General features: G+C 41.3%; 1 protein-coding gene across 1 annotated transcript in view; it reads right to left on the bottom strand.

Moving 5' to 3' along the window:
* Positions 1–193: 193 nt before the first annotated feature.
* Positions 194–24,563, bottom strand: part of LOC116398371 (ubiquitin carboxyl-terminal hydrolase 43-like) — a 47,083-nt gene continuing 22,713 nt past the window's right edge. Inside the window, exons 6-12 of the mRNA XM_031874608.1 lie at positions 23,495–23,572; positions 23,220–23,349; positions 20,485–20,604; positions 15,342–15,591; positions 12,682–12,840; positions 5,625–5,786; positions 194–5,505 (exon numbers count right to left, since the gene is read on the bottom strand). Of these exons, the coding sequence (XP_031730468.1) occupies positions 4,346–5,505; positions 5,625–5,786; positions 12,682–12,840; positions 15,342–15,591; positions 20,485–20,604; positions 23,220–23,349; positions 23,495–23,572 (2,059 nt within the window). The 3' untranslated portion in view covers positions 194–4,345. The remainder of the gene's footprint in view (positions 5,506–5,624; positions 5,787–12,681; positions 12,841–15,341; positions 15,592–20,484; positions 20,605–23,219; positions 23,350–23,494; positions 23,573–24,563) is intronic.

The following is a 24,563-nucleotide window of genomic DNA, read 5'->3' as shown; positions in this document are numbered from 1 at the left end:
CTCTCTCTCTCTCTCTCTCTCTCTCTCTCACACACACACACACACACACACCTGCACACAGTTCTATCTGTGTGTATCCATAAATATATACAGATTTCTTTGAATAAAATGTAGAAAAATTGCATATACAAAAATCTTCAACCCAAATTTCATGAAAAATGTTGTTAACAGGTGTGCTCAGTTTGGCAGAGTAAACATTGTGTGTATGTGGCCACATGTGGATTGAGCCATGCAAAGTTAAAACTTACAACGCAATACAGACTTTGTGTCCCGATTTCAACTCCGCTTTCAGAATTGATCTCTCAAATAAATTCTAATCGAAAATGAGAACTCACAATACACTATGATTTCTCGAACAATAAGAAGCACTAAATTTCCGTGTGTGGAACAGTACTGAGCAGATTCTAAATGGACCGATAATTGTCTTCAATACAAAGCCAAGGCTGTCATCACGGCACAGTTAGTTGAGGGGAATGTGGCTATTACGAGCACAAATCTCCAGCTAGTGATATTTTAACTGGTTATTATAGCTGCCCTTTTTTGTAGAATTTGCAACCCGTGTCTTCGATTGAGAGAAACAGCCTTTGCGAATCTAATTATAGGGTTTGGTAAAATCATAGAGGACAGCGAAAAAGCAGCTGAAGTCGATTCTATTTGACGTTTCAAGGTGAAAACTAAGCGTCTGATGTGGTTTTAATAGTGTATTTCATGTTAAGTTTATAATTAGTATTCAACGGAAGCTGGTGTGCCTGACCGCATGCACTCGCTCAAAGAACAAGTTTCATAAACAGCACGTCAATGATGTGCAAAGGATCAACTTGAATAAAGAAGACATTCAACTATTATTGCTTAGTTACTTGAGACGGCCTTAAACAAAGGTACAGCTTACCTCAAGCGTTGGTAATCATAATCGTGTGAAGGTTGTGTGTTGTGTGCGAGTCATTTGTTGCAGAAATAGGTTTAAAAAAAAGAGAAAGAAACAGTGTATGATTTTTACGTTTTCGCCTTTGGCCATGATATGATTGGAAACATTAGATGCCTAAATGGTTTCTCTGCTCCTCAAAGTGCATGACCCTTAAAACGATGATGCCCTCTGTGCATTTTTGTGGAAACCTCAGCCAGGGGAACACCACCTAAATTAAGAATTCCTCTATGTTTTTTTTTTTATGTGGCCTTCTATCAATATTTGCTGTGGAATGTATCTTTTTTACTGGCTAGCAGAGCGCCGTGAAACTTCAGCTTTTTATTCAGAGTTTGTGTAGCCTAATATGGGTAAGTGAACATCTACAGACTACAGTAGGCTATGTAAGGGATAAAGTTACTGAGCAACCGCCAGCTGGTACTGAAAAGAAAAAATGCCAGAACTCTCACTGCCAATACTCTTCCTGTATATCGCTAGTTTAATTTAAAAAAAATATATAGACACTTTATGACTTATTTCTGTGCACACCTCATGTAAAAAGTATGAATAGAAGAGTGGTCTATTTCCACGTTTGTAGAGAACTAGCCAACTGTCCGCTAGTTAGCTAGCTAAGTTAGTACTACGTTAGCACTCCACTGTTTGTTTTAGTCCTTACTGCAAAACCTCACCTAGTGAGTTCGCTACTTGCCATAAGTCAGTTTTGCTTATATGGAAACTAACCCGCTACAACGTTTGTAATAGAATCGATACACATAAAAATGGCCGCCGCTCTGAGCATCCTGCTACTTTGATTTGAATGGCAATGTCCGTTCTAGACCTATTCTACTTCTATAGATATAGTGCTCTAGTTTTTGGATTTAGGAGAGTTGATCATGTTAACTGATTATTTTTGGACTGTCTTAGACCATAGGAATAACATCTATGAATTATGAAAATGGGCCTAGTTCCTCTTTATGATTGTTCTTGAACTTTTTTGTACACTATGGGTGCTGAGAATGAAGCTAGAGGCAAAGGGAATTCATGAGTTTCTCAATATTGATCTCATATTTCATATTCAGACTGAGTAAGTGGAGAGTTCTAAGGCTGATATGATGCATTTGAAAACAAAAACAAAAAGCACGACATGCTCATATTAAAATGTGAATACTTCAGTGAATGTTGTCGATAAGCATTCAGACGTGCAACTCCCCGACCTGGAAGAGATTCAGCCCAGGTCAATAAACTTCTGCTCCCCTCTTTACATAGTTGCAAACTACAGAGCTTGTTCCAGTCCGACACATTGATGCAAAGAGTCAACTGAACTCCAAATAAAAACGATTGATGACTGCACAGAAGAACATAAATCCAGTATTCATAGTCATTTGGAGGTACATTAGGAATTATTCAAGATTGATAAATAGTGTTGGTTTTCAGGTTTAAAGAGAAATTAGAGTTATTAGTTGTCGTGTTTGGGTGCTTAGACAGTATTGAGTGCACATACAACATCGAAAACATCTCTGCAGGCGCAAATGAGGGGATCCAGCCGGCCTGTTATACCGTTATTACTGCCAGAATTTTGAAGCAGACTTGGGACCAGGAGGTCACACATTTTAATTAATGGAGTCCCTGGGGACATCGGGGCCAGGAAGATGAAATCTACGCTCTGCTTTCCTCCACCAGTTATGCAAGTTATTTTTGAAAGAAGCGCTTCACTCCCAGCGGCTCCGGCTACGTTGTCGCAGGTTAATATCAAGATATTCAGAAAATGTCAACTTTGCATTAAAAAATGTCATAATTGACCAAATGACAGTCATAAAGATTCATAAATACTCCTTCATGTTCTTGACTGTGTCATGTCATTCTTATGCAAAGTGTTACCAAATATGCTTGTATGTGTCCCCATAATTTATCATAATACTACGCTGGATTCACAAAATAACTGCTAAATTCGAGTTCTCAATGATTAGTGTAGAAGATTTAAAGTGTCAAAATTAAAACAAGTGTAACAAAGAAATGAAGTGAAATACTAATTGTATTACAATGTTTTATGCATTTCCTTTTTATGATTGCATCTACTGTGTCATGATTAAATGAAATCACATGGAATTTTTGTCTTTAATAACCCGAATGAATTATTTTTCATCATGACACGAATGTCGGGAACTGTTTTAGTTTCCGTGAGAAGTTTTCCTGTCGGAGACTGAGACGCACGGTCCATGCCGAATGGAAAAACAATCATCTGTCCACTATTATTGACGGTATATTCAGTTACATTAGGGATCGACTGTCTGACTCTTCAAGCAGGTGCACAAACAGACACAGAGGGATCCTCTTGGCACATGTCTCATCAATTGTTGACAGCTAATTAGTGTTAGTTAGCTTACAGTAAACACACAGTAAATGCGTGAATAAAAAGAAAATACATATCACAATGTATTGTATTTCCCTTTATTTCTTTTTGAAATTTGCTTTAATTTAGGCCCTTTAAATCTTCTTTGGATTAGATTGTTCAGACGAGGGATCATTTAACTGTCGTTAACCTTACATTTCTGCATCTAAATTTATTTTGTTGTTTTGTGGAGTATTTTTCTCTCTGATAACTGGCCACTGACAGCGCTTCCACCAAACATGTTTTCCAAGGGTGGATACTGCATTGATATTACACTTCACAGCAGACAGATAAAGTGTTACTGGTCCTGGATTCAACATCTAAGCCAACTAATGATTAAGAGACCCAGGTCGGCGACTCCACAGAATAACACTCCTACCTGGCGAGTTATTACAGCTGGAGGTTACCACTGCAGGGTTAACACGAAATAACCAACAGCTGCAGTCTGGGTCAATCCTTCATCGACACACTGGTTTGTGTGCTTGAAACAAACATTAAACACGGGATTAAAGATGAAGAAATGATTTAAATTGGAAACTGAGCCCTCAAATCGACTCCCCTAATCAAGTGGACACATTACATTCCTATAAATGAACACAATCAGTGCTCCGTGCTTGTAAGTGGACAACCATGAGAGTTCAAAAAAAAATTATGAATTCCAGCACTCACACTACAGTAATAAGACACAAATGCAGATAATGTGCTTGGATGTGTGTGTGTGTGTGTGTGTGCGTGTAATATCGTGCTTCCAGTGCTAAACAGACAAACTCATTGGTCTAAACTGCATATTAGTTGCTCAGGCACTTGTTTTAAGTCCTAAAAAAAACAGAATACGATTGATGGACAGGTCACATCATTTCATTCTGCTGATTATATCTCAGCATTACAGGACCCTTCATTTGCTACGTGTCTCTCAACTCCACAGTGCAGGCCACTTTGAGCCACCACTGGGAATTGAGCTGTATTGCTTTGATCTCAAAGATTGGATGTCATTTACTTTATGACAGATAAAAAAGGCTTTGTGCGCGCGTGTGGTTGAGTCGAGCGTCTCCGTGTCAGAAGCTGGACTCGGGAACCGTCCTTTTGCGTCCCAGCGAGGTCGTGCTGTAACGGGTCCTCTGCAGGGTGCCGTAGGACGGCTTGTCTGTCGTCAGGCTGCGTGACGGTGCCGGGGCTGCAGACGTCCCGTTGCGATGCAGAGACGCTGTCCTGCGCATGCTCTGCTCCGCTTTGGTGGGGATGTTGGAGGAGCTCTGGGAGCGCTTGATGTCCGCCGTGATTCGTCCCATCCTCCTGTTTGCCAGCTCATCGCCCAGATGGCCCGGGCCGATAGACTTGCCTCTTTCCACCCCAGTTCCCCCTCCCGCGGCTCCGTTGGACAACGACAGCCTTGATGGAGTCCTTCTGCCTCCTTCCTCACCTCCTCCTCTCCCTGACTCACCCTCCTTGGACTTCCTCGAGTCCTTATCCTTCTTCAGGAAGTTACCTTTAAAGAAGGAGAGCAGTCCTTCGTGGTTCTTGGGCGCTTCTCCTTTCTTGGTCTTAGAGTTTCCTTCATTTGCACCGTGGTGTTCCCTTTCAGCCCTGTCCTCTTTTTGTCTTCTCAGGGTCCCATCGTGAAGGCTAGGAGTGCTGTAGCTGGGCTGAACTCCAGCACTGGAACTCCTCTTTGTCTCAGTAGTGTCCTGGGAGGCTTTGGAGGAGCTTTGTCTCGTGGCATCCTTCCTCCTGGTCAGGGTGTTACTACCAGAGCTACTGCTCATCTCATCTCTTGTCTGGCTCTCTTTCCTGCATCTTAAGCTGGCTGTCTTATCTAATGCCTTCCTCTGGCCCTCCGGGACCTGCGGAGACTCAGGCGGCAGCTCCTCCCCTGCCTTATTGATACAACTTAAGCTCCCAACGCTGGCAGATCGGACATTGGTTGAAGCCCGGTCCTCGGGGGCTTCCTTTGTCCTGCGCGGTTTGCTCATCAATGACACTATTGGATCCTTTGTGCACCGGGGCCGCCGGCCGGATTCCAAGTACTCTACCAGCTCCACAGGGCCCGGATCTTGGACAGACGGGGGCTCTTGGTCAGGTTTCCGTCTGTCCTTTGAACCAAAGGACCAGCGCAGGGGAAACACTTTGCTCAGGTTGTCCTTGGTCTTGCTGGGGGCTCTCATGCTCACGCTGCGTCCCTGAAGACCCCTGATAAAGGGCCTGCTCTCAAAACCCCCTGACAATGATATAGAGAGGAAAATGTTTTAGCTTTTACACTTAAATGTGACACCTTTGCGCAGCATTAATCTTGAAATAAGCAACTAATGAGACACTAAACTGAGTGTGGCCCCTTACCTCTTTCCCGTTTAGAACCATTTTCAAGGAAGACCGGAGACTCAGGCGAGTCAGGTAAGGAAGATGGGCAGGTGGTGGAGGATCGAGAGACCAGGCTGCCTCTCTTGCTATCCCCTGTCAGTCGGATTAGCCAGTGGTCTGACATTGATGAACTTGTGGATCCTGTGAGACACATAGAGGGAAGAGAGGGATCAGAGAAGGAATACAAACCATAAAAGAGTACTCCACTAATGAGGCATTGAACTCTGAAAATGTTGGCGGACTCATTTTAAAACAAAGACCTTCAAACTAACTTTGATGTGTAACATCAATGGAGTTTGTCTTTCATCAAACAGTTCTTCAAAAAACTAAAAGTTCAGATGTAATCAAAGTTAAATGAAGTTTGTAAAAACACAGGTAAGATAGCTAATCCAGTTCCATTACACCGGCAGAAGCGGTGGAGTAGTTATTAAAATCCTTTACGTAAATAAATACACTAGGGGACATTTTTGTATCAAATACGTATCCACCATCACACTTCACAGCAGAATTGTGTTGCAATCATAGACTTTATGAGCATTCATGGTTCATTTTTTTTTTTGTGGTCATCGATTTACAAAGCAGTTTAGATTGTTGCTCGTCTGCGTCTACACTTTCCTACAGATTTTCAAATGACTTAAAAAAAAAAAAAATGTATTCTTGATTTGACCATCATAATGATAAACTGGAAAATAAAGAAGGCACCCAGGATAGATCTATAGAATGTTAACCCAAAGGTTATTGTAACTGTCCGATCACATTTTACTTGACTCACTCACGCACATAGATCAACCCTCATACTCACTCACCGATTGTAGATTGAACAGGTAGTTAGATCAGGAGTGATTCGCTTCAAAGTATTGATATCATTTAAATGGGTGAGTTGTACGTTTTGTGGAACCATTTAACCACTTGGTAGCAACCACCTTATCATGTACTCCAGCCCGTAACCTGGAAGGTGTTCCGATCCCTTCAATGCATCATCATCTCTCTCTCTCTCTTGAATAACATCCCCAACCAATTCTGTTAAGTTTTTTTTTCTCAACAAAGTTTTCCCACAATATTGTGGTTTAACAATGTCCTCTTTGCTTTCCAAGAACAGTTTAGATCAGGTAGGGAGAGTGGAAAATTCGAACCCCCCCGGCCCCGACTTTAGAGCATTTGAAACTTGAAGGAAATAAGCTTCAAATGTTTCACTGCCGCTGCGTGTCCAATTGTCAATTATTTATGTCTGTGAATTACTTCCTCAGGAAAAGAAGAATAAAGTACAATAGTGGAGGAAAATAATGCTAAATACAATACATGCCCCCTGAAACAAAGAGTTTTTCTATCATAGCTCTGTGAGCAGCAGATGTGTCGAGCACAAATGTTAACACAAACAATTTAACAGTTAAATGGTTATCACAGTATTTGCACACATTTTTTAGGGACAGCAACAGCTTTCCTTATTTTGAGGAAATATTCAAATAACAGAACCTGCCTATCTGAAAAGTGTATTGCTTGAGTAAGGGGGACAAAAAGCCATTTTAGAATGCGAGTCACACTTAGTTTAGCTACATGTACAAATTCAAAAATTATTGACTTAATAGGTTTTGATTTCACAAATCTTAAAGCAGCTTATTGTGCATGCATCGACATGGCTCTGTAGCACTCAGTGTCAAATAGCCAAATTTTAAAGTGCATACTATTTCAGACCATTTTCTATGTAATGTTTTGCTGTATGAAATATTTAAGTATATTATATAGCTATCCTTTTACAGAGAAATTCTGCATTCATCTTGAAGTCTAATCATTATTTTTCACATTATTTAAAGCTTCAATACACTTCACACATTTCGCCTTAAATATTTTACACCTACAGAGATACATGTATATACACATGGGTTTTACACAGCGGAAGTGGACACAGATGAAGATACACACTCTAGACTCTAGAGTGCTTGTCCTTTTGAAAGTGGACAAACTGAACAACGGAAAGTACATTATGTCGACAAAATGTGTGTAATGTCAAACAGCAGTAAAACATTATTACTGACATGTACTGTACAGTGGAAGGAAATGCATTGTTCATAAGGGTAAAGGTTACATATTTGTTGACATTTACGATCGTGTGCTGACTTACCATTGACATAAATATTCTGTAGTCTCCACACTACTCTACCTTAATATCCCTAATAAACTCCCACTGCTCTACTGAGTCCTTCCTGTCTGCCTTTTCATCTGGTAGTTGAGTAATTTCTGAATGCATTTATTTTACTGATGCACACGACTCAGTAAACGGTCATTGTAACAGTACCTGTTTTTCCGTTTGATTTTTCCTTTATTATTTTCTTTTACATTTGTTCTGCATATGTCATTGATGCTGACAGACCCAATACTAGGCACCTTTAATATTTGATGGAAAGAGTGCAGCATGCAGACTTAATCACGTCCGGGTATGGAAACATGGCATGGAATAAAAAGTGTCACATTTCAAAACATAAATCATATGAGCAAGAACTCAGCATTGTGTGTGGAGCTGTGTTACATTCTTCAGACTTGTAGCCGTCTTTGTGATTCAAGAGAAGGATAATACAATGAGGGTTGTAATTGTGAATCCACCAGTTAACACATTTTCTCTCCTCACTGTGCAGTCAAGCATGTGTTTAACATTGCTGGGACATGATTTACATACTTTGTAGGTTTTTTTTTAGTTTATTGTGTGCCGCTGATTAAGTGCTTTTATTGAAGCCAAAAATCTTTGCCGCCAATGACAAAATCGTGTGGGGGCAAAAAGACCCCTCTGTGGAGTAGGCACCTATGGACCTTTGTACAACTGACATGATTAAGTCAAACACGAATTACCTCGGAGTAGTGGGCTAAAGTTACACATCGGAAATGTCATCTTGCTTGTTGTTGGGTGTCAGAATCGATATTGCATACATTTGAGATGATAAACTGTGATTCTAGGCTCTAGAGAGCTACAATATCGGCAAATCGTTTCAGATATGGAAAGAAAATGGTAAAGTGCTAATGCTAACAGTAAGCTTAGCCTTCTGCTAACCTGCTCAGTTGTCATGGCTGTTGCTTCACTAAGAGAGAGATGGAAAGAAATGTTGCTAAAAGGCTGAACTATTCGAGAGATAATGAGATGGTCCGCTGTTGGGCTTGTTTTCTGTCACCATTGTTGCATGGAAGCATGGTGGAATTAGCAAGCTAACTAGCTAGCTTGCTGATTCCGCCATGCTTTCATGCTACACTGGTCACAGAAAATGATCTGAACAAAGATGTCATTCATCTGGGGACATCAACGTGCTTTCCTACGCTGTGGCAACAGTGTGTGGATGAATCATTAAGTTGTTTAATTGTACCGATTGAGCGGCTGGCTAGTTAGCGAGCTACTTTTCTAACTCTGCCATGCTTTCATGCTTATGCTACAGAAAATGAGCCTAACAGTGGGCTGGTGGCCGGCAGCGAGGGGCAGCTTAGATTATACAATTAAAACTAGCGATTGGCAAGCTTCTGTAGAAAGCAACAAGCATTGGGGAATTTTAGAACAGTGGAAACCCTAATGATGTTTTGTTTCATTTTGTCTCTGATAAGTTCAAATGTGTTTTACAATGGTCAGCAAGGTAAAATGGCTGTTTCTGTCAAGTCCGGGGGCTATGAGGAGAGCATACCTAAATTATGATAATTGTCCAAATTATGGCCTGTCCATTTTCCATTTCGGACAAGTAAATATGGCTGCTGGGCAAGCAAAACATTTTGGCTACTTGCCCGAAAGGGAAAAAGCTTAATGTCAAGCCCTGATTGTGGATTCCAAGAGTGAGTGTCTGCCTCTTTCACAGAACTCCCTGAACTAGGTAATTGCAAATTCAGTTTGTGTTGAAACCAGAATGCTGTGACTGAACCAGTACCATGGCAACTCACAAAGGAGGAAAGTCAGTCATTGCAAAGACGGCACTGACTGTTCACAATGAGATATGTCCAGTGCTGTATCTATAATCTAGGGAGCTGGCAAAGAAATGGTTTGTCGGCATCTATTATTTCCCTTTGCATAGAACAAAAAAAGTTATATTTTAATGATGGATGGTTCTTTTTATTTTTTACTCTGAATAATTGTATCTGTGAAATATGACAACAGTTCAGTCAGACAATTTGTGTTTGAAATGTTTAATAAAATGCAGTATATAGTTTAAGCTTGGCCATTCCACATGAGCTCCTCGACTATGAGGTGATTATACGATGTAGTGAAGTGGTTAGCAAACTCAGGCACGCATACCGCCATTGGCACGACGTTATTGATGATGAATAAGATTGGTGGAAGGTTGGTAGGGTTAATGATTTCAACTCAGCTGTGGATGATTCCAGAAGGTTAATATATAATTACAATATTCTGATTATGGAAGACAAATGTTTTTTGATGCAGGAATATCATCATGAAAAGAGAAAGCCCAAAAAGTCTCAGCAGTAATAATTTTGGGACCTTGGCAAGATATATTTTTTAGTGTTTCAGGGATATTGAGTTTTTGTGTTTTTCTAAGGTTAAATCAGAGAAAATGAGATCACGCTGAGGATCAAAGGAGCAGTATCTGATTGTATATTCACCGCACCTTAGAAGGCCATTAGTAGAGCTGCTTCAAACATTAGAGCAATTGTTTTGTGAAAAACAACCTTGCCTTTACCATGACACCAACTTGTGCACCAGTGACAAAGTGGGAGGCAGTCTTTTATCATCTCATAGATGCAACTTTTTAAGGAGCAGCTAAATGAAAGGATTCCCAAGATGGCTCTGAGATGCTTGACAGTGAATGTGGTACTCCCTGCTAGAATGGCTTTGATCATTTGCATTTGAAGATTGTGGGATTAAAATGAAAATACAAGAAATGCACAAACTACAGAGACATCTACTGGCAATGGACTAAAGAGGAGGTTGGCGCAAAAGGAAGAGAAGACATACCAGGACTATACATATTTAAATTGTGCTTTCGGCTAAACCAAAAGTGGAGTGCAAAAGATCCTGCAGGGGCTTGGACGAGCTAAATCGAGAGTCATCTGATTGAATGGAAGGCATGGCATGCTGCAGGGTTTGGCCTGAGGATGAATATTTTTGAACTTCTGATATTTAAAGCGAGAGAGAGCCTCAGTTACACACATTTCATGACCAGGAATGAAAGTAGTTTGGATAATGAAGTTATTTGGAAAGCATGTCCACGGTGAACGTCGCATTTATGTTCACGGGAATGGATCAGACAGATGAACGGAAGGACCTGTTGGAGTGTATATATGCCAGTATCAGCAATCTCTTGCAACTTATTCCTATTTAATTATTATGTCTTTAAGCATGTTATACTATGCCAGTCAAAATCAGTTGTGATTTTATTGTTATATTATTGTACTTGGGCTACACATCTTCTATAGTAAGCCCATAATACTCCAGTAATATTATGACTGAAACATTATAGGTTTAAGGGGGTGCGTTTTTATATTTACCGATAGTATCAATACTTAAAGTGCTTACATGTGTTACTCGTAGCCTATAGTATCGCTCTATGATATATTACAGGATGCTTACAGCCTGCAATGCATGCAGAGCTGAGGCGTATGTGCTAACAATTCAGGTTTTAGGAGCAGTGTGCCAGTCAGGAGGCTTGTACATATAATGCAGCAGGATGAAGAGAAAAATACTGAATTTCAACACTGAATAAAAGATACCAGTAGATATTGGGTGTGAGGATCCTCTCACAAAAAATGTCAAGGTTTTTGACTTAAAACTATGCAACTGTTGACCATTTTGGACTGTTATTTTTACTATAGATAACGCCCAAAAACCTGTAATACAAAATTTGCTAAATCATTATTTACACACATTACAGCCTTCGTCTGAACAATTAATTCTTCTGGAAATGTTTGCAGTGTAAAATCATATATTTATCCACAAATTAAAAAGATGTTATGACGAACAGTTAACATATTATTTTAGAAAACGACATTAAATTACAACACCCTCGTTCTCATCCCTTTCGTAGTGCCGAGCCGTGAGTCGGCTCGTTCAGATGCTCTCCACACTGAACTGGCACGGATGAGGCAAAAATCAACAACAACAAAATTGTCTAAAAGATGCAGGACAAAAGGGAGTCTGTGTAGAGAATCCAGCATAATGCTTCTCACAAAGTGCCAAAACTGCGAGGGCTACTGTGGCACCCAAATGTGAATTTAGCAGATAAGTAAAAGCTTGAACACTATCTTGCACCAAAAAGATGCCATAGCGAGGGGAGGAGTGGCATGATATTGAAAGCATCTGTTATGTCTGCGCCAAGCCACGCTCCAAACCCTGCAGACTTAATCATCTGCACATCATCATCTACAGAAGCGTAGAACAGGGAGAAAGGCTTTTGAGGAACAAAGCAATTGTCAAACAGCTGTCCTTGTGATGAGCGGAGAGAATCTTTCCTGGTAGCGACACCTATGGGCTTACTCTGAAGTTGTTAAAAGGGTATTTTGACAATAGACATTTAATTTATATTAACCTCTTTTTTAAAAAAAAAGAAGCCTCCTGGGACACACAGAGCATAGGCGGCTGTCTCCAAACCAACTACACTCATGCATGAATTTAAAATTAGGATTTGTAACAAGCTCATTGAAAATAATGCCGATAAGAAACTGAAACCCTGAGGGAAAAATGTACTTGTCACCTTGGAGAGTGGTTTACATAATTTAACAATGGCTATTGTGGCAGGGGTTGCTGTTATTTTGACGTGCACAGACCTAGCAGAGCAGTTGTTAGACAGAGGGAGGTTGTGTGGGAAAAGGAACTGCAGATGGAGCAGACTATGGTTTTATGCCTGGTAGAATGTCTTCTGATTAGGGGCAGGTCAACTATAGAACAATCTATTCTCTGATTTCATTTTTTTTTTTATTTAGTTTTTGACAATCTGGAATCTCTATCTTTGAGAACTATGGAAGAATCCCCACAGCCCACAATAGACATCAATTCAAACATTTTTGTCATGGTTTTTAAATCGATTATTTCCTGTTTGCTAGTCACTTGATATCATACCTCTGACGGAGCAACTGGCCGACCATGGAGGAATGACGTTGCGCCTCTGGTAGAAAAGGATGTAGGCTCCTCTGGTACACACTTCCTCCTCTGGCACCAAGTCCACGCTGCTGTCGTCGTAGCTATACCACTGTCCGTCCACTGAGTTCCTACAGTAAGCTGGACAAGAAAACAGCAGCAGAATTTGTCAAATGCAATTATGAGAAAGTGCTCACATCAAGTGAAGCAAAACTTCACATCTGCTGCGTGGAGGAGCTAAAGTGGTTTTCATGGGATTTGTTGATGACAGCCTTATTCCTTCAATTTGTGCAACACATCTTAAATGAGAAAACTTAATCTGCTTTACATAAAAACAGTGCAAAGAAAGTGGTCCAAACTATAAATATATAATATATAAAAATAAAGAGGCTTCGATACATATCGCATAAAACCAATGCAGCTATGTTGTATGTATACCACCCACACAACTCAAAGGTGAGATTTCAGCCAAGCCATAAAAAACCCAGAGACAGGAGGCAACTGTCAAGCAAGCTGTTATGGAGGCGACTGCTTTATTTTCCTCATCTCCTGTTGTCTCCAATTCTCCTGCATATTAGCCTTCGTGCTGTGGGTGTTCACAAACCATCCCCGGCAATTACAGACCTGGCTTTGCCTCACCTGTGTGTCAAGATTCCTATAATGTCAGTGAGTTGAAGTCATCACATACGTACCAGCAAGTGTCTCCTAAGAGCTGAAGGAATGTAATACGAGACAAATGGGAATAACTCTGCCTCAGAATGTGGCAGGAAGAGGTTTTATTTTCATTCTATTCATTCAATCAGGAACTAATGAGGAATAAACTGCTGGTGAACCGCAAGGTATGTCAAGATACCAGAAATATAATATAGGTGATACCAATACCAGTGAAATTCCACAAATCTCAATATCTAATACAATACCGCGATAAAAAACTTGCACACTGTTTGATCATGATGATGTAATAATTAACCTTTGCCCAATGCTCATTTTTATATAAGAGAGCTTGAACCCATCATAATGTAACTCAGTGCAACCTCCGTTCCAGCAGTTTTTTGAAGCAAATTTTACATCGTGGCCAAACCATGGAATTACAATTTACGGGTCCGTCACGTGACGCCATTGGGCCCAAAAACATTATTTTTGCACAGATTTACATTATGGGAAGAGACATCTGTAACTCAGCGCATAAACTACTTTTTTTTTTTTTTAAAGGTAAATTAACTTCCCAGTACGAACACTTGAACTGTTTAATACACTGGGTCCTAAAAGTTGTAAAATGCAATATTAGCCGAATCCACAGTTCCCTCCTCCGTTTATGTGAATGAGCCAGAGAACGAGGCTGGACCGAGGGCTGGGAGGCGGGGTTAAAGGAATCGCTAGTGCGCAGGCCCAATGGGTGCGATGGATGCGTAGGATCGCCGGAAGATCCACATTTCCATCTGGATTTGATACTCGGAAGTCAAACTTCTTGTCCTTCATGCGCCACTGAGCAACTTCCATATAAAAGAACAGGGAAAGGAATGATGAGTTAATTGAGTGAGGAATGAATCAGGAACGACTTGATACTTAACGAATCATTAATAAGTACTTCCAAAATAACTCATAACGAAGGACTATATAGCAGAGAATGATAAGTTACTAGAGTATTACTACTAGAGTATTCTATATTGCTTTACTTGGGGGAACACAAAAAGAGTAATTCACGTTCCGTTTATGAGTGATTGATGAGTCGTTACTAGTTTTGTGCTGCTGAGCAGCTTCAGAGTTAATCAGGAACGACTCATAAAGGAAGTGGTCAGTATGATCGATTCGCAGATATCAACTAATCCTTATCTAATGATTCATTAGGTTGTCTAGTTACTCATCATTATCCACTACAGTCCTATATTAGGAGGTATTAGGGGAGTACTTATTAATGAGTTGATCAGTTATCAAGTTGTTCCTGATTTGTTCCTCACACTTTTCTCAAATAACTAATCGCTTATTAATCATTAGCAACTCTGATTACTCATTATCTAATGGTTCATTAGCATCAACTTCCTCATTCTACCCTCATTCCCTGGTAAATTCCTCATGTGCCATATTATCAAGTGGTCTCTTGTAGCTCTGTATGGCTGTTCCTTGAACTATGTACAAATGAAATGAAATGAAAAAGCCAGTGACGACAGTATTACGGTGAGCGGAGGGTATTACTCATTAGTGGTCCGAGCGTTGTCTGAAAATCCTCCACACACTGGCATTGACTTGTCAATTTAATAATTATGTGCAACTACTGCTGGGCTCAACCTTGTAGAAGAAGCCAGTGTGAAAAAGCCAGAGGAGTCATGCAACCGTCAGTGAGTGTGAACCTCTGTGTCTGTCCACAGCTAATCTGGATTTCTGCTGCAGCAAAACTGCTTGATATTTTGGGTGCTCATTTATGGCTGCAGGCTCAAGGAGCTCTCATGGTAGGGGTGATTCACACTTTCTTTTATTGCCTGTTTTATACTGATATTGATTGCCTGCTGAATCCTCACTCACTACTCTTACCCGGCCCCTGGCTGGAGCCAATGGAACTACATAAAAAGCTGATTGCAAGCAGGAAGTTACACTGCCCTCCTGAACTTAACATGAATAATGTATCATATTGCCCAATTCCATACCAGTATAATGTCCACCGTGCATTCCTCCATGGTGGTTAGACACAGCATAGAGGTCGTACAGATAGTCGTGGGGGAGGATCATGTCGGCAGGTTGGTGATGTTGGCCTGACGGCTGCTTCCAGGGCGGTGGCCAGCCCCCTAAGTTCAGGTTCCTCATGCTCTGACTCCTCTTCACCACATGGGGGGCCATGTCCAAACCAGTCAGGGGGAAGCGCACCACGGTCGACAGCTTGTTCCTCCGCTCGCCTACCTGTTTCAACATTTTTTTATTAATATACAGTACACATATGTGCAGGCATGAAAAATAACACATTTTCCTATGAGGAGTGGATCGAACAGAAATCAACTGATTGAGCAGCTTTGAAATTAATGTTGCAACAAATAAAAAACAGTTTTGAAATAATATCACATCCAAGACTAATCACAAGGGGAAGAAAACTGTCTCTAAAGAATGAAACCTTCAAGCATGTTCATGTACTTTTGGACCACACCCCTATCAGTGATGTTGCGGGAGGATAGCATTAAAAAAACATCAGCTTGTGAATTTCTGTATCACTCCAGGGTGGGATTGCAGGAAAAGTTGATGCCAAGAGAATTGCAGTATCGATTTTCCCGTCAAGTAATTTTTCACTATTGAAGCTTCTTTTCCCCTTCCAGGCATTGGCTGCTGATCATAATGAAAGCTTTTGCATACCCTCACAACCTTAGGAGGTGTTGTGCGGATTTGCTGGCTACTGGATAAGTCTCCTGTGCAGAGCTGGTCCTTGGCACAGAGTCCAACAGAGCGATTAACTGAATTCTAATGCAGTGGCGAGAAAAATCACATCGGTCAGAGGATGGAAATTACGGCGTGGAATGGGAGCTTTGCAAGGAAGTGCCTGATGGCCATGGCTGGAGTTTGACCTAGGGTGCCTGGCTGAAGCTCAGCGTGCAACATGGTGCCAGTTGCTTGTCAGAAGAGGCAGAGGAGTGCCAATCAAGCACCGGGCAAAGGTGAAAGTATAGCTCGGGCTTAACCGTGGCTGCGAAAATGGTTTTTTGATACGTGTCATTTCGAAGAGTCAGAAGTTGTGAGGGAGGGAGAGCAGGGCTCGTAGGAAGTGCCAGACGTGAAATAAAAATGCCCTGATTGGCCCTGGCGATCATGCAGGGACATACAGATATTTTGACGGGCACACACTCGCACAAATGGTACCCTTTAACAACATACATGGATCCAACACTGATCAGAAAGTACTGTATGTTTAAAATAATGAAGGGAATATTCTATTCTACGCATAATGTAGGCTACAACAAAATATGACAAATCATTGCTGTAAATTTGTGTCAATTAAATTGGGGGACTCAAATGAGGCCAATTAAAAAGGTGATTCAAATGAGAGCATCAGAGGCCAAGATATCAATAAACAATGTGTATAAGGGTGGCACAGTGACAACGGCACATTGTGACAGCAGTAGGTTTATATATTTGGGTTTGGACAAATGAAATTGGACATATCCATGTCTGCTGTCCTGATGATCCCCTATTCTTACTTCCGCTTCAAAGCACAAGTGCAATTACTTTGCTTAAACACAAATTTAAGATCTCAAAAGCTGTTATTAGGTTTTAATCATTTTTCATTTCAAGAAAGTAACTTTAGATTCCCAATACGTGATAATTTTATCCAAATGACCTACGCATGTCCAACTGCTCAACACTTTCTCGTTCGCCAAGTGGACTTTGGAGGCGGGGATGGAATAGACGTTGGCTTTGATTGTGTCACTTTCAACACTCACAGTCTGATCAATGTTTCTGTTGTCATATACACAGGGGTGGACGCGGAGCAAGGATCGGCATTTCATCTGTACGTTCGTATCTCGTGCACGCGCCTGGTTATTATGCACGGGTTTTTGACAATAATTAAATTCCATACCTTTACAACATTTCCTGAAGCAAAATGCGAATAAGACAGAGGTATTGATCATAAGTCAAGATAGCGCAATCACCAAAATATCAAAAAGTCTTGGCTCTCTGTCCCATTCAACAACTCAGCACTGCAGAAAGTCATTTTCGATCAAAACCTCATTTTAGACAAACATGTTATATCAATTGTTTAATCCTGCTTTTCAATCCTACATTTCAAGGATTAGACCATTTCTCCCAAAAATCATAGTCTCTCTCTCTCTCTCTCTCTCTCTCTCTCTCTCTCTCTCTCTAAAATCAGCAAAAATCTCACATCTCCAGCTCATTCAATTCATCAAAAACATTTCATCAATCTTGGCTTTCCGGCTAAGATATCATTGATCACGTACAAAGCCCTAAGTGGCCTCACCTCAAATGATCTTTCAGATCTCTTCATGCCCTGTGTCCCTTACGGCACCCTGAGATCCCCAGATGCCACTGTGGAATGACCTGCCTGTTGTTATGGGTTTAGTACTTGGCTTTTAGTTCATGTCCTTCTCTTTGTGTTTTAAATGTGTTCTGTTTTTATTGGAAAACACATTGTAACGGTGTTTGGAAAGGTGCTATATAAATAAAGTGTATCATTATTATTACTAATATATAGCAGATGCCACATGCATCTGGAGCATTAACTGGTTGGGGTTGGCAGAGGTAGAGCAGACACGCGCGTACTCTATATACTGTGTATATATATATATATATATATATATACACACACACTGTATATGTATGTGTGTGGTCCATGGAAGTTCAACCAGTTAACACACGGAGAAGTAAAAGTGTGTCAGCACTTACAATTATAGGGTTAACCTATTATCATTACCCAGTGTTTAACAAGTATGAGTACCAAGATATGTGATGGTATTGTGATGAAGACACAATTAACTCTAACTCTACTCAAATACCATCTTGAAGCACACGGACCATAAATACAAAGACAAATATGGCCTCAACGAGGTACACTGTTCTAATTAATTGAGAACCAATTAGGGATTAAATGGTCTCTCACACACACACACCTCACACATTTTCAAACATCATTCAGACAAAAGAAAGAAATGTGCAACGAGAAGAGCAGACTTCCTTTAATCAGTCCCTCGAGCATGTGTTGTCCAACAGGACTCGTCACAAGGACGTCAACATCAACGTCAGCAGCACAAAAATAATTCCTGCGATGACAATATTTACTGATTTGGTTTAGAGAGGCACTTAAACCAAGTGTGCTTAAACTATGTGTGGCTGGCTGTTCCTGACGTCAGGCATGAGTGTGGATACTAACGAGTCCCCGGTGAAGGCTACCGTGTTGGAGCTTGACCCAGAGAATGAGAGGGTGTGTGACTGTGCATTTGCAGGTGGAGGGCTCTTACTATTGTCGGTGCTTATCAATGGCAGAGTGGTTTATAAGTAAAAACCTTTTACACAGCAGTCATGTTTAACTTGTCACAGTAGGAAAAGCACAGGTGTTGCTAATAACATCAACGATGGCTCTGCTCTCATCAAGTGTCCCAGTGAGTCACGGCAGTGAGCCAGCATGCACAACACCAGGACCGTGAGACTGAATCACACCTGTGCTTTCCTCACTATGACATGTCTAAAAGCCTAATTACTTCCAACACCTGCTTAGAATTAGTGTGGAATCGGCCCACAGCGTTGGAGACGGCTACACCTCGAGGGATTATGGTTGTACTGGGAGGCTTCAATCGTTGCTCACATTGGTACAGCCTACCTCGTCTGAGTCTCCGTCAGAAAACACGGAGCGGGGAGGGAAAAATCAAAGTCAAGGAAGGATCCTTCAACGGCTGAATTTCAAGGATGCTACCTCGTCGAATCCCGCCGAGGGACTGTTCCAATGACGAGGATCCTACCGATTCTACGGAGGACCTACTCCTTCTGAGGATTCTGCGCTCCTAAAACACCCACAATCCTACGCGTGCAATGCGTTTCCTGTCCTCTGATTCAGTCAGAAAGAGGGGTAACGTGCTAGTAATCTTACAGTTATTTCACCTCAGCAGTCTGGCAAAATCTGTTTCCCAACGAATTTGATGCCAGAAATTGCCAATCCAGCGGCTGAATCTGTGTTTTTCCAATGGAGTCTGAAGACCAAAACAGCGCTTTCTTTCACATCAGTGAATGAAGGGCTGATTTTCGACCGAAGCAGAGTTGGTGATTGTTGGAACAGTGGAAAGAGTTATTAGAGACGGTTTTGATGCGTTTAATTTTGTGTCTTTTAACGCAAGGCAAGTGTGAAAAGAAGCCATAAAAAATGAATTATTGTCCCATAGTTGATACTTTTGAATATCCAACTGGGACTGGAGATAGTCTGTCTGAGGGAATTCAAGTGCCCTCTCATAAGCAGTGATGCCGGGTATATATGTCGACACGGCGGGAGGAATAAAGAGTTTGTCGCTCTGTGAACACGAGCGCTTGTATCGGCTGCGTGCATAAGAGAGAAAAACCCTCACTATAAATTATCGGTACTGATAAAATAGGCTATCGAGCCGTTTTTAAGCCCAGGGTCCTGCGATATTTTTCTAGTATCTGTATACCGTGCAACACCAAAGAAACGGTGACTTGTCTGGTGGAAGCAGCACAGCTGGATGTATTGTATGTGTGTGGGAAGCTGCTGGTAATTACTGATTAGTACCATTGTGTTTTTCCCGTGCAGCAGGAGATCTCTCTCCCCAAAGACGAACACCAGCAGAATGTTTCACTCAGCATTTGTTGTGTACAGCTGCATTTAGAAAAAGCTCTAACTGACATGGTGGATATGTAGGATTGACCCCTATCTTATTTCCCCAGCTGACGCGTCTGCATGGGACATTCGGGGGGGGTGTCGGTTCCCATTTTAAAAAAAAGGAGGGCAGACCAGAGGGTATGTTTCGATGATTGAAATATACCATTTTGTTTCCAACCGTGCTGGCAAGAGGACCAGCTGTATTTTGCAGCCCAAATTTCCATCTACCCGGGCGACAGCCTGCCAGCTCAATACCCATGTTACTTTTCTGTCTTTAATGCATTTATCGCTCAGCACATATCTTACCCCTCACTTATAACTTCTCAAACTGTCAGAGACCGAATCCTCATTGACTGCAGAATATTTGATGCAATTACTAAGAGAGCCATTTTTCTTCAATACGAGCCATTGAATCGAGTCAGCCGTTGATCGTGTTTTCACCGGAGACCACTTTACGGCACACGTACCTGTCGGAAGCGCTTGAGGTGGAGGATGAGTATGTCAGGGAGAGTCCACAGGCTCATCTTCACCATGCCCTGCTGAAGCTGCTTACAGTGCGGACACTTCCAGGCGTCATCTGGGGCAAGCTGGAATCAGTCGAAGAACCAATTGCACGGTTAAAGAAATCAATTTCTTAACAGAAATGTAACATTTATTGATGTTTGTGGTTATTTCATCATGTAATTAGGGGTTCTTGCGTTATGGTTTTACAGGCTCTATAGTGCAGACTGAGGACTCAAGTGGGGATGTGACTCAGGTGAAATGCTTCTAGCCTATTACGTTCTCGTCACACTGCTCAGAGGTTGACTTCACTGAAAAGATTCTATCAAAATTAATAACCATCCCAGTCATGACTAAAGCCATCGGTTATAGCAAAATCCTGCCTCTAGCATTAGGCAGCTTAATGGACCCATTGTCCCCCTTTTAAAGCTCCATGCTCCCCTCGTCTTAAAATGTTGCTTCATGACATGAGATCAGCAAATTGAATTTCCTCGCCTCGCGTTGCTGCATCCTTTCACAAAACCTAATTGGTGCGTGGGCGTTGACGGTCCTTTCCGTCAGCAGCAAAGTGCTGATTTGGTGCGCTGCGAGTTTCAGTGGGCAGCGGAGTCGCTTCCTGCAACTCTGCTGCCATAAATCACTGAAATGAATAGGCTACTTGCTCCGACAAGGGAAGAGATAGACAAATACAGATGTGATTGCTATGCGATTACGCGTGTGAAACATAGGGAAAGAAAAAGACAGACAGTACGAAGGTACGACCCAATTCCCTTGATTGTCCCCTTGTTTGCTCTCACTTGAGTCTCACTCATAGGTCCTCACACTTAGAGGAGAGACTCAAGGAAAGAGGGTAATCAGGGCTCTCTTTCAGTTAACGTCAACAGTAACTGATGATGCGGCTTCTTGTTGCCTTTTTCACACGACGAGCGACACAACCAACAAAACGGCCACGCGTGGCCAGCTACGTTATTAAAGTGTGGCTCAAGCGCCCGTTGACGTCATTAAATAGCACCGGGAACTGGCTAACGGCATTTTTTTTTTTTTTTTGTTTTTTAAGATGGAACAGAAAAGCATGAAACAAAATCCTATGATTGGTTGACACTTCACCGGCTCATTGAAACATTAGAAAAAGTTGAGACCGGCTCAACTTTGATTTGTAGCGCTACACACACGTCATGCAGCGACAAGTGGCGTCTCGGGAGGGTAAAATGTAATCAGCTTTTCTTGGAATCGGGTCGTGATGACATCATATATTGAGATATTGTGAGACAGAATTTCGTAAAACATACTAACTTAACTTTCTTTGTAAACATGATGTAAATACTTTTTTACAAGTGGGGTTTTGTTTTTACATCACACTTTACCACTCAGTTCAATGCGATTATCATATGTGCACATTTTTGTCTTTATAATTTGATGCTTATTTTGCACTAAAGTTCTTCAAAAAAATTGAAAATATTCAGTACTTTTCATTTCATTCATTTTCCCTTTTTCTTCTTTTTACTCGAAACACGCTATATATGATGAAATATATCGTTCTCAATATATGAAGTGACGTATATCGTGATAAAAGATTTAGGGCCATATTGCACAGCCCTGCAACACAAAACCAAGACAAATTCCTTCTGCAAGAAAACCTACTTGAAAATAAATAAGAACTCTATTATCTGCAATGTTCCGTACTTTGCAGCTCTGCAGGGATTTCTGTCCATTTGTTCCCAAATTTCTGTTCTTTATCCTCCTCGCTGTGGCTTGATAGAATAATTCACTGCCGGTATAGGTATGCAGGAGTTAAGGCTTGAGAAAAGCACACAGCTCACAGACGGTGTACAGATACCGAAAAGGGCACCATCGCTAAGAACAAGAAGTGGACGTGCTACTAATAACTATGACTAACAAGATTTAAGTCACCACTTGCTTGGAGGTCGTAATAGGAGCAATGTGATGACGTATATTTGAATATGAAAGTTTTTTTAATCAGGATATCGTTGCTTTTATTTGAGAAGACTTCTACACACATTTAATACTGCACTCCTGCATTGTCAGATTCCAAAAAGTCTTTTTTATTTCACACAATTATTTTCTTGTTAAAACCTTGTGCATACATGACAAACAATGAAATGCGTCTGCCAACTTCAGGGGGGGATTTGGGTGCACAAATAGTGACTAATGTGGCCTCGAGCATTTCCGGTAATCTCGCTTCTTTTCGAACGCGACAACCATCTTTTCAATTTCAAACTTCTACTTTTCAGCCCCAAGTGACATTGACTCAGGTGACACCACTTAACGCAATTTATCAGATTCTACATAGCTCCCTCTGGAGCAACGAAAAAAGCTTTATGCGCATAATCAGAGGTACTGTCCTAGACCTGTAAACAGAGTTTAATGTGAAATATTGGTGGAAGTTTCCCTTTGAATGCAGCATTCATTTACAGCTTTACTGCTGCATTAATGGCTGATTTGTTTGTTTTGAATGAAGCGCCGCTGCGCCTTTATTTTACAACTTGTATAACAACAACCACCAAAAGACGATTCGTGATTTAAGAAGAGAGTGAATTTTGATTTGTTTTTTCGCAATTTAGAATTTCCTCAGATTCTGGCACACGAGGCCACTCCAAGACAGACAGGTGGCTGGATTCTACCATGTGTGAATAACAACTTTAGTTTTTTTCCTCGAGAGCTGTGCTGTCCTCAGTCTCACCTGTTCTTCTTTGGTATACAGCTGAAAGCACTCGTCCAGCGTACAGCTATGCTGCTGCAGGTGCTGCTGCTGCTGGCTCCTCACACTCTCCGCGTCCTTGACCACCTCCTCCTGGATGCTGCCGAAGAGACTGGAGCACACGCACAGTTTATCCTTCTCAGTCAGCTGCAGAGTTGAGTTTGGATCGGCGCGACGGTCCTGCGCTCTGCCTACGTGTTTTTTTTACATCTTATCACACTCCGTCAGAAGTTAACATGATTGTGCACACTGCTTACCATTCTTTAGTCTTGTTCTCCCACTCAATGACAACCTTCACGTGAGGAGGTCCCCCGGGGCCGCAGAACTTCAGAGCTCTACAGTACAGCAAGAGACAAACTTTAAATACAAATCTTATGAACATCTGCTGAGCTCCAGACAATTTGGAAATGAAAAAAAGTACAATGGAACACCACATAAACTAATTACCTTGTCGATGTTCCAGACCCCGTTGGGATTATGCATGATTCTGTATGTACGTTACTTTTATTTTTTGGTACGACTGTGTCCATGCATACGAGCCGCACCAGGATCTTCTCTGGTATCAGATGTGTGTTGTAATAAACCTATGTATTCAGGTCAAGCACAACTGGGGCTCATCGAGTGTTTCACTTCATCATTCATCGAAGTGAAGATTTACCCGAAAGTACACGTGTTCCGCCTCCGCCATTGTATAGTGGAAGTTGTCACAACTGTATCGTATTCACTACTTTGATCTCAGGAGGAAGGATAAAACAGCGTCGCTATTTAACAACCAAACAGCGCTGACAGAGGGCCAAGATAGATTTAACATTCGCCGAACGCTGAGCCTCAGGGCTATTTTTTTGGTTTTCTTCCAGGAACATGACGAATCGCAGGTGGCAAATGTTTCGCCGTGTCAAAATTCAATTCCTTTTTTGATTTGATTTGATTTTTGCAAAGCATCTGTATTCTGGATGGAGATTTACAGCCTGGGCGAATATTGAATGATTCTCACTGTGAGTAGTTTCACTCCATCTTTGAAGTAGAACTCATGTTGTTTTCTTATTATTGCTTTCTGTGAACTTGTTTAATGCAAAAAAAAAAGTGTACTAAATGTCTAACGAAACATTCCAGAGAGGTAAAAGAACTCCACAACGCAACACGGAGCGCTGAAGTACCACCTCCTGTACCGACAACAGTGGATGCACTTGAGTTTTGCACGGGTGGTACAATAGCAACAAGCACACACACACACACACACACACACACACACACACACACACACTCACACACAAACACTCACACTCACACACACACAAACACACACACACACAAATACTCACACTC

This window comes from Anarrhichthys ocellatus, unplaced genomic scaffold (assembly GCF_004355925.1).
Source record: "Anarrhichthys ocellatus isolate YVR2014 unplaced genomic scaffold, GSC_Weel_1.0 scaffold83, whole genome shotgun sequence".
Lineage (NCBI taxonomy): Eukaryota > Metazoa > Chordata > Actinopteri > Perciformes > Anarhichadidae > Anarrhichthys > Anarrhichthys ocellatus.
Note: the sequence above shows the minus strand (reverse complement) of the source record. Positions and strands in the feature narration are given on the sequence as shown.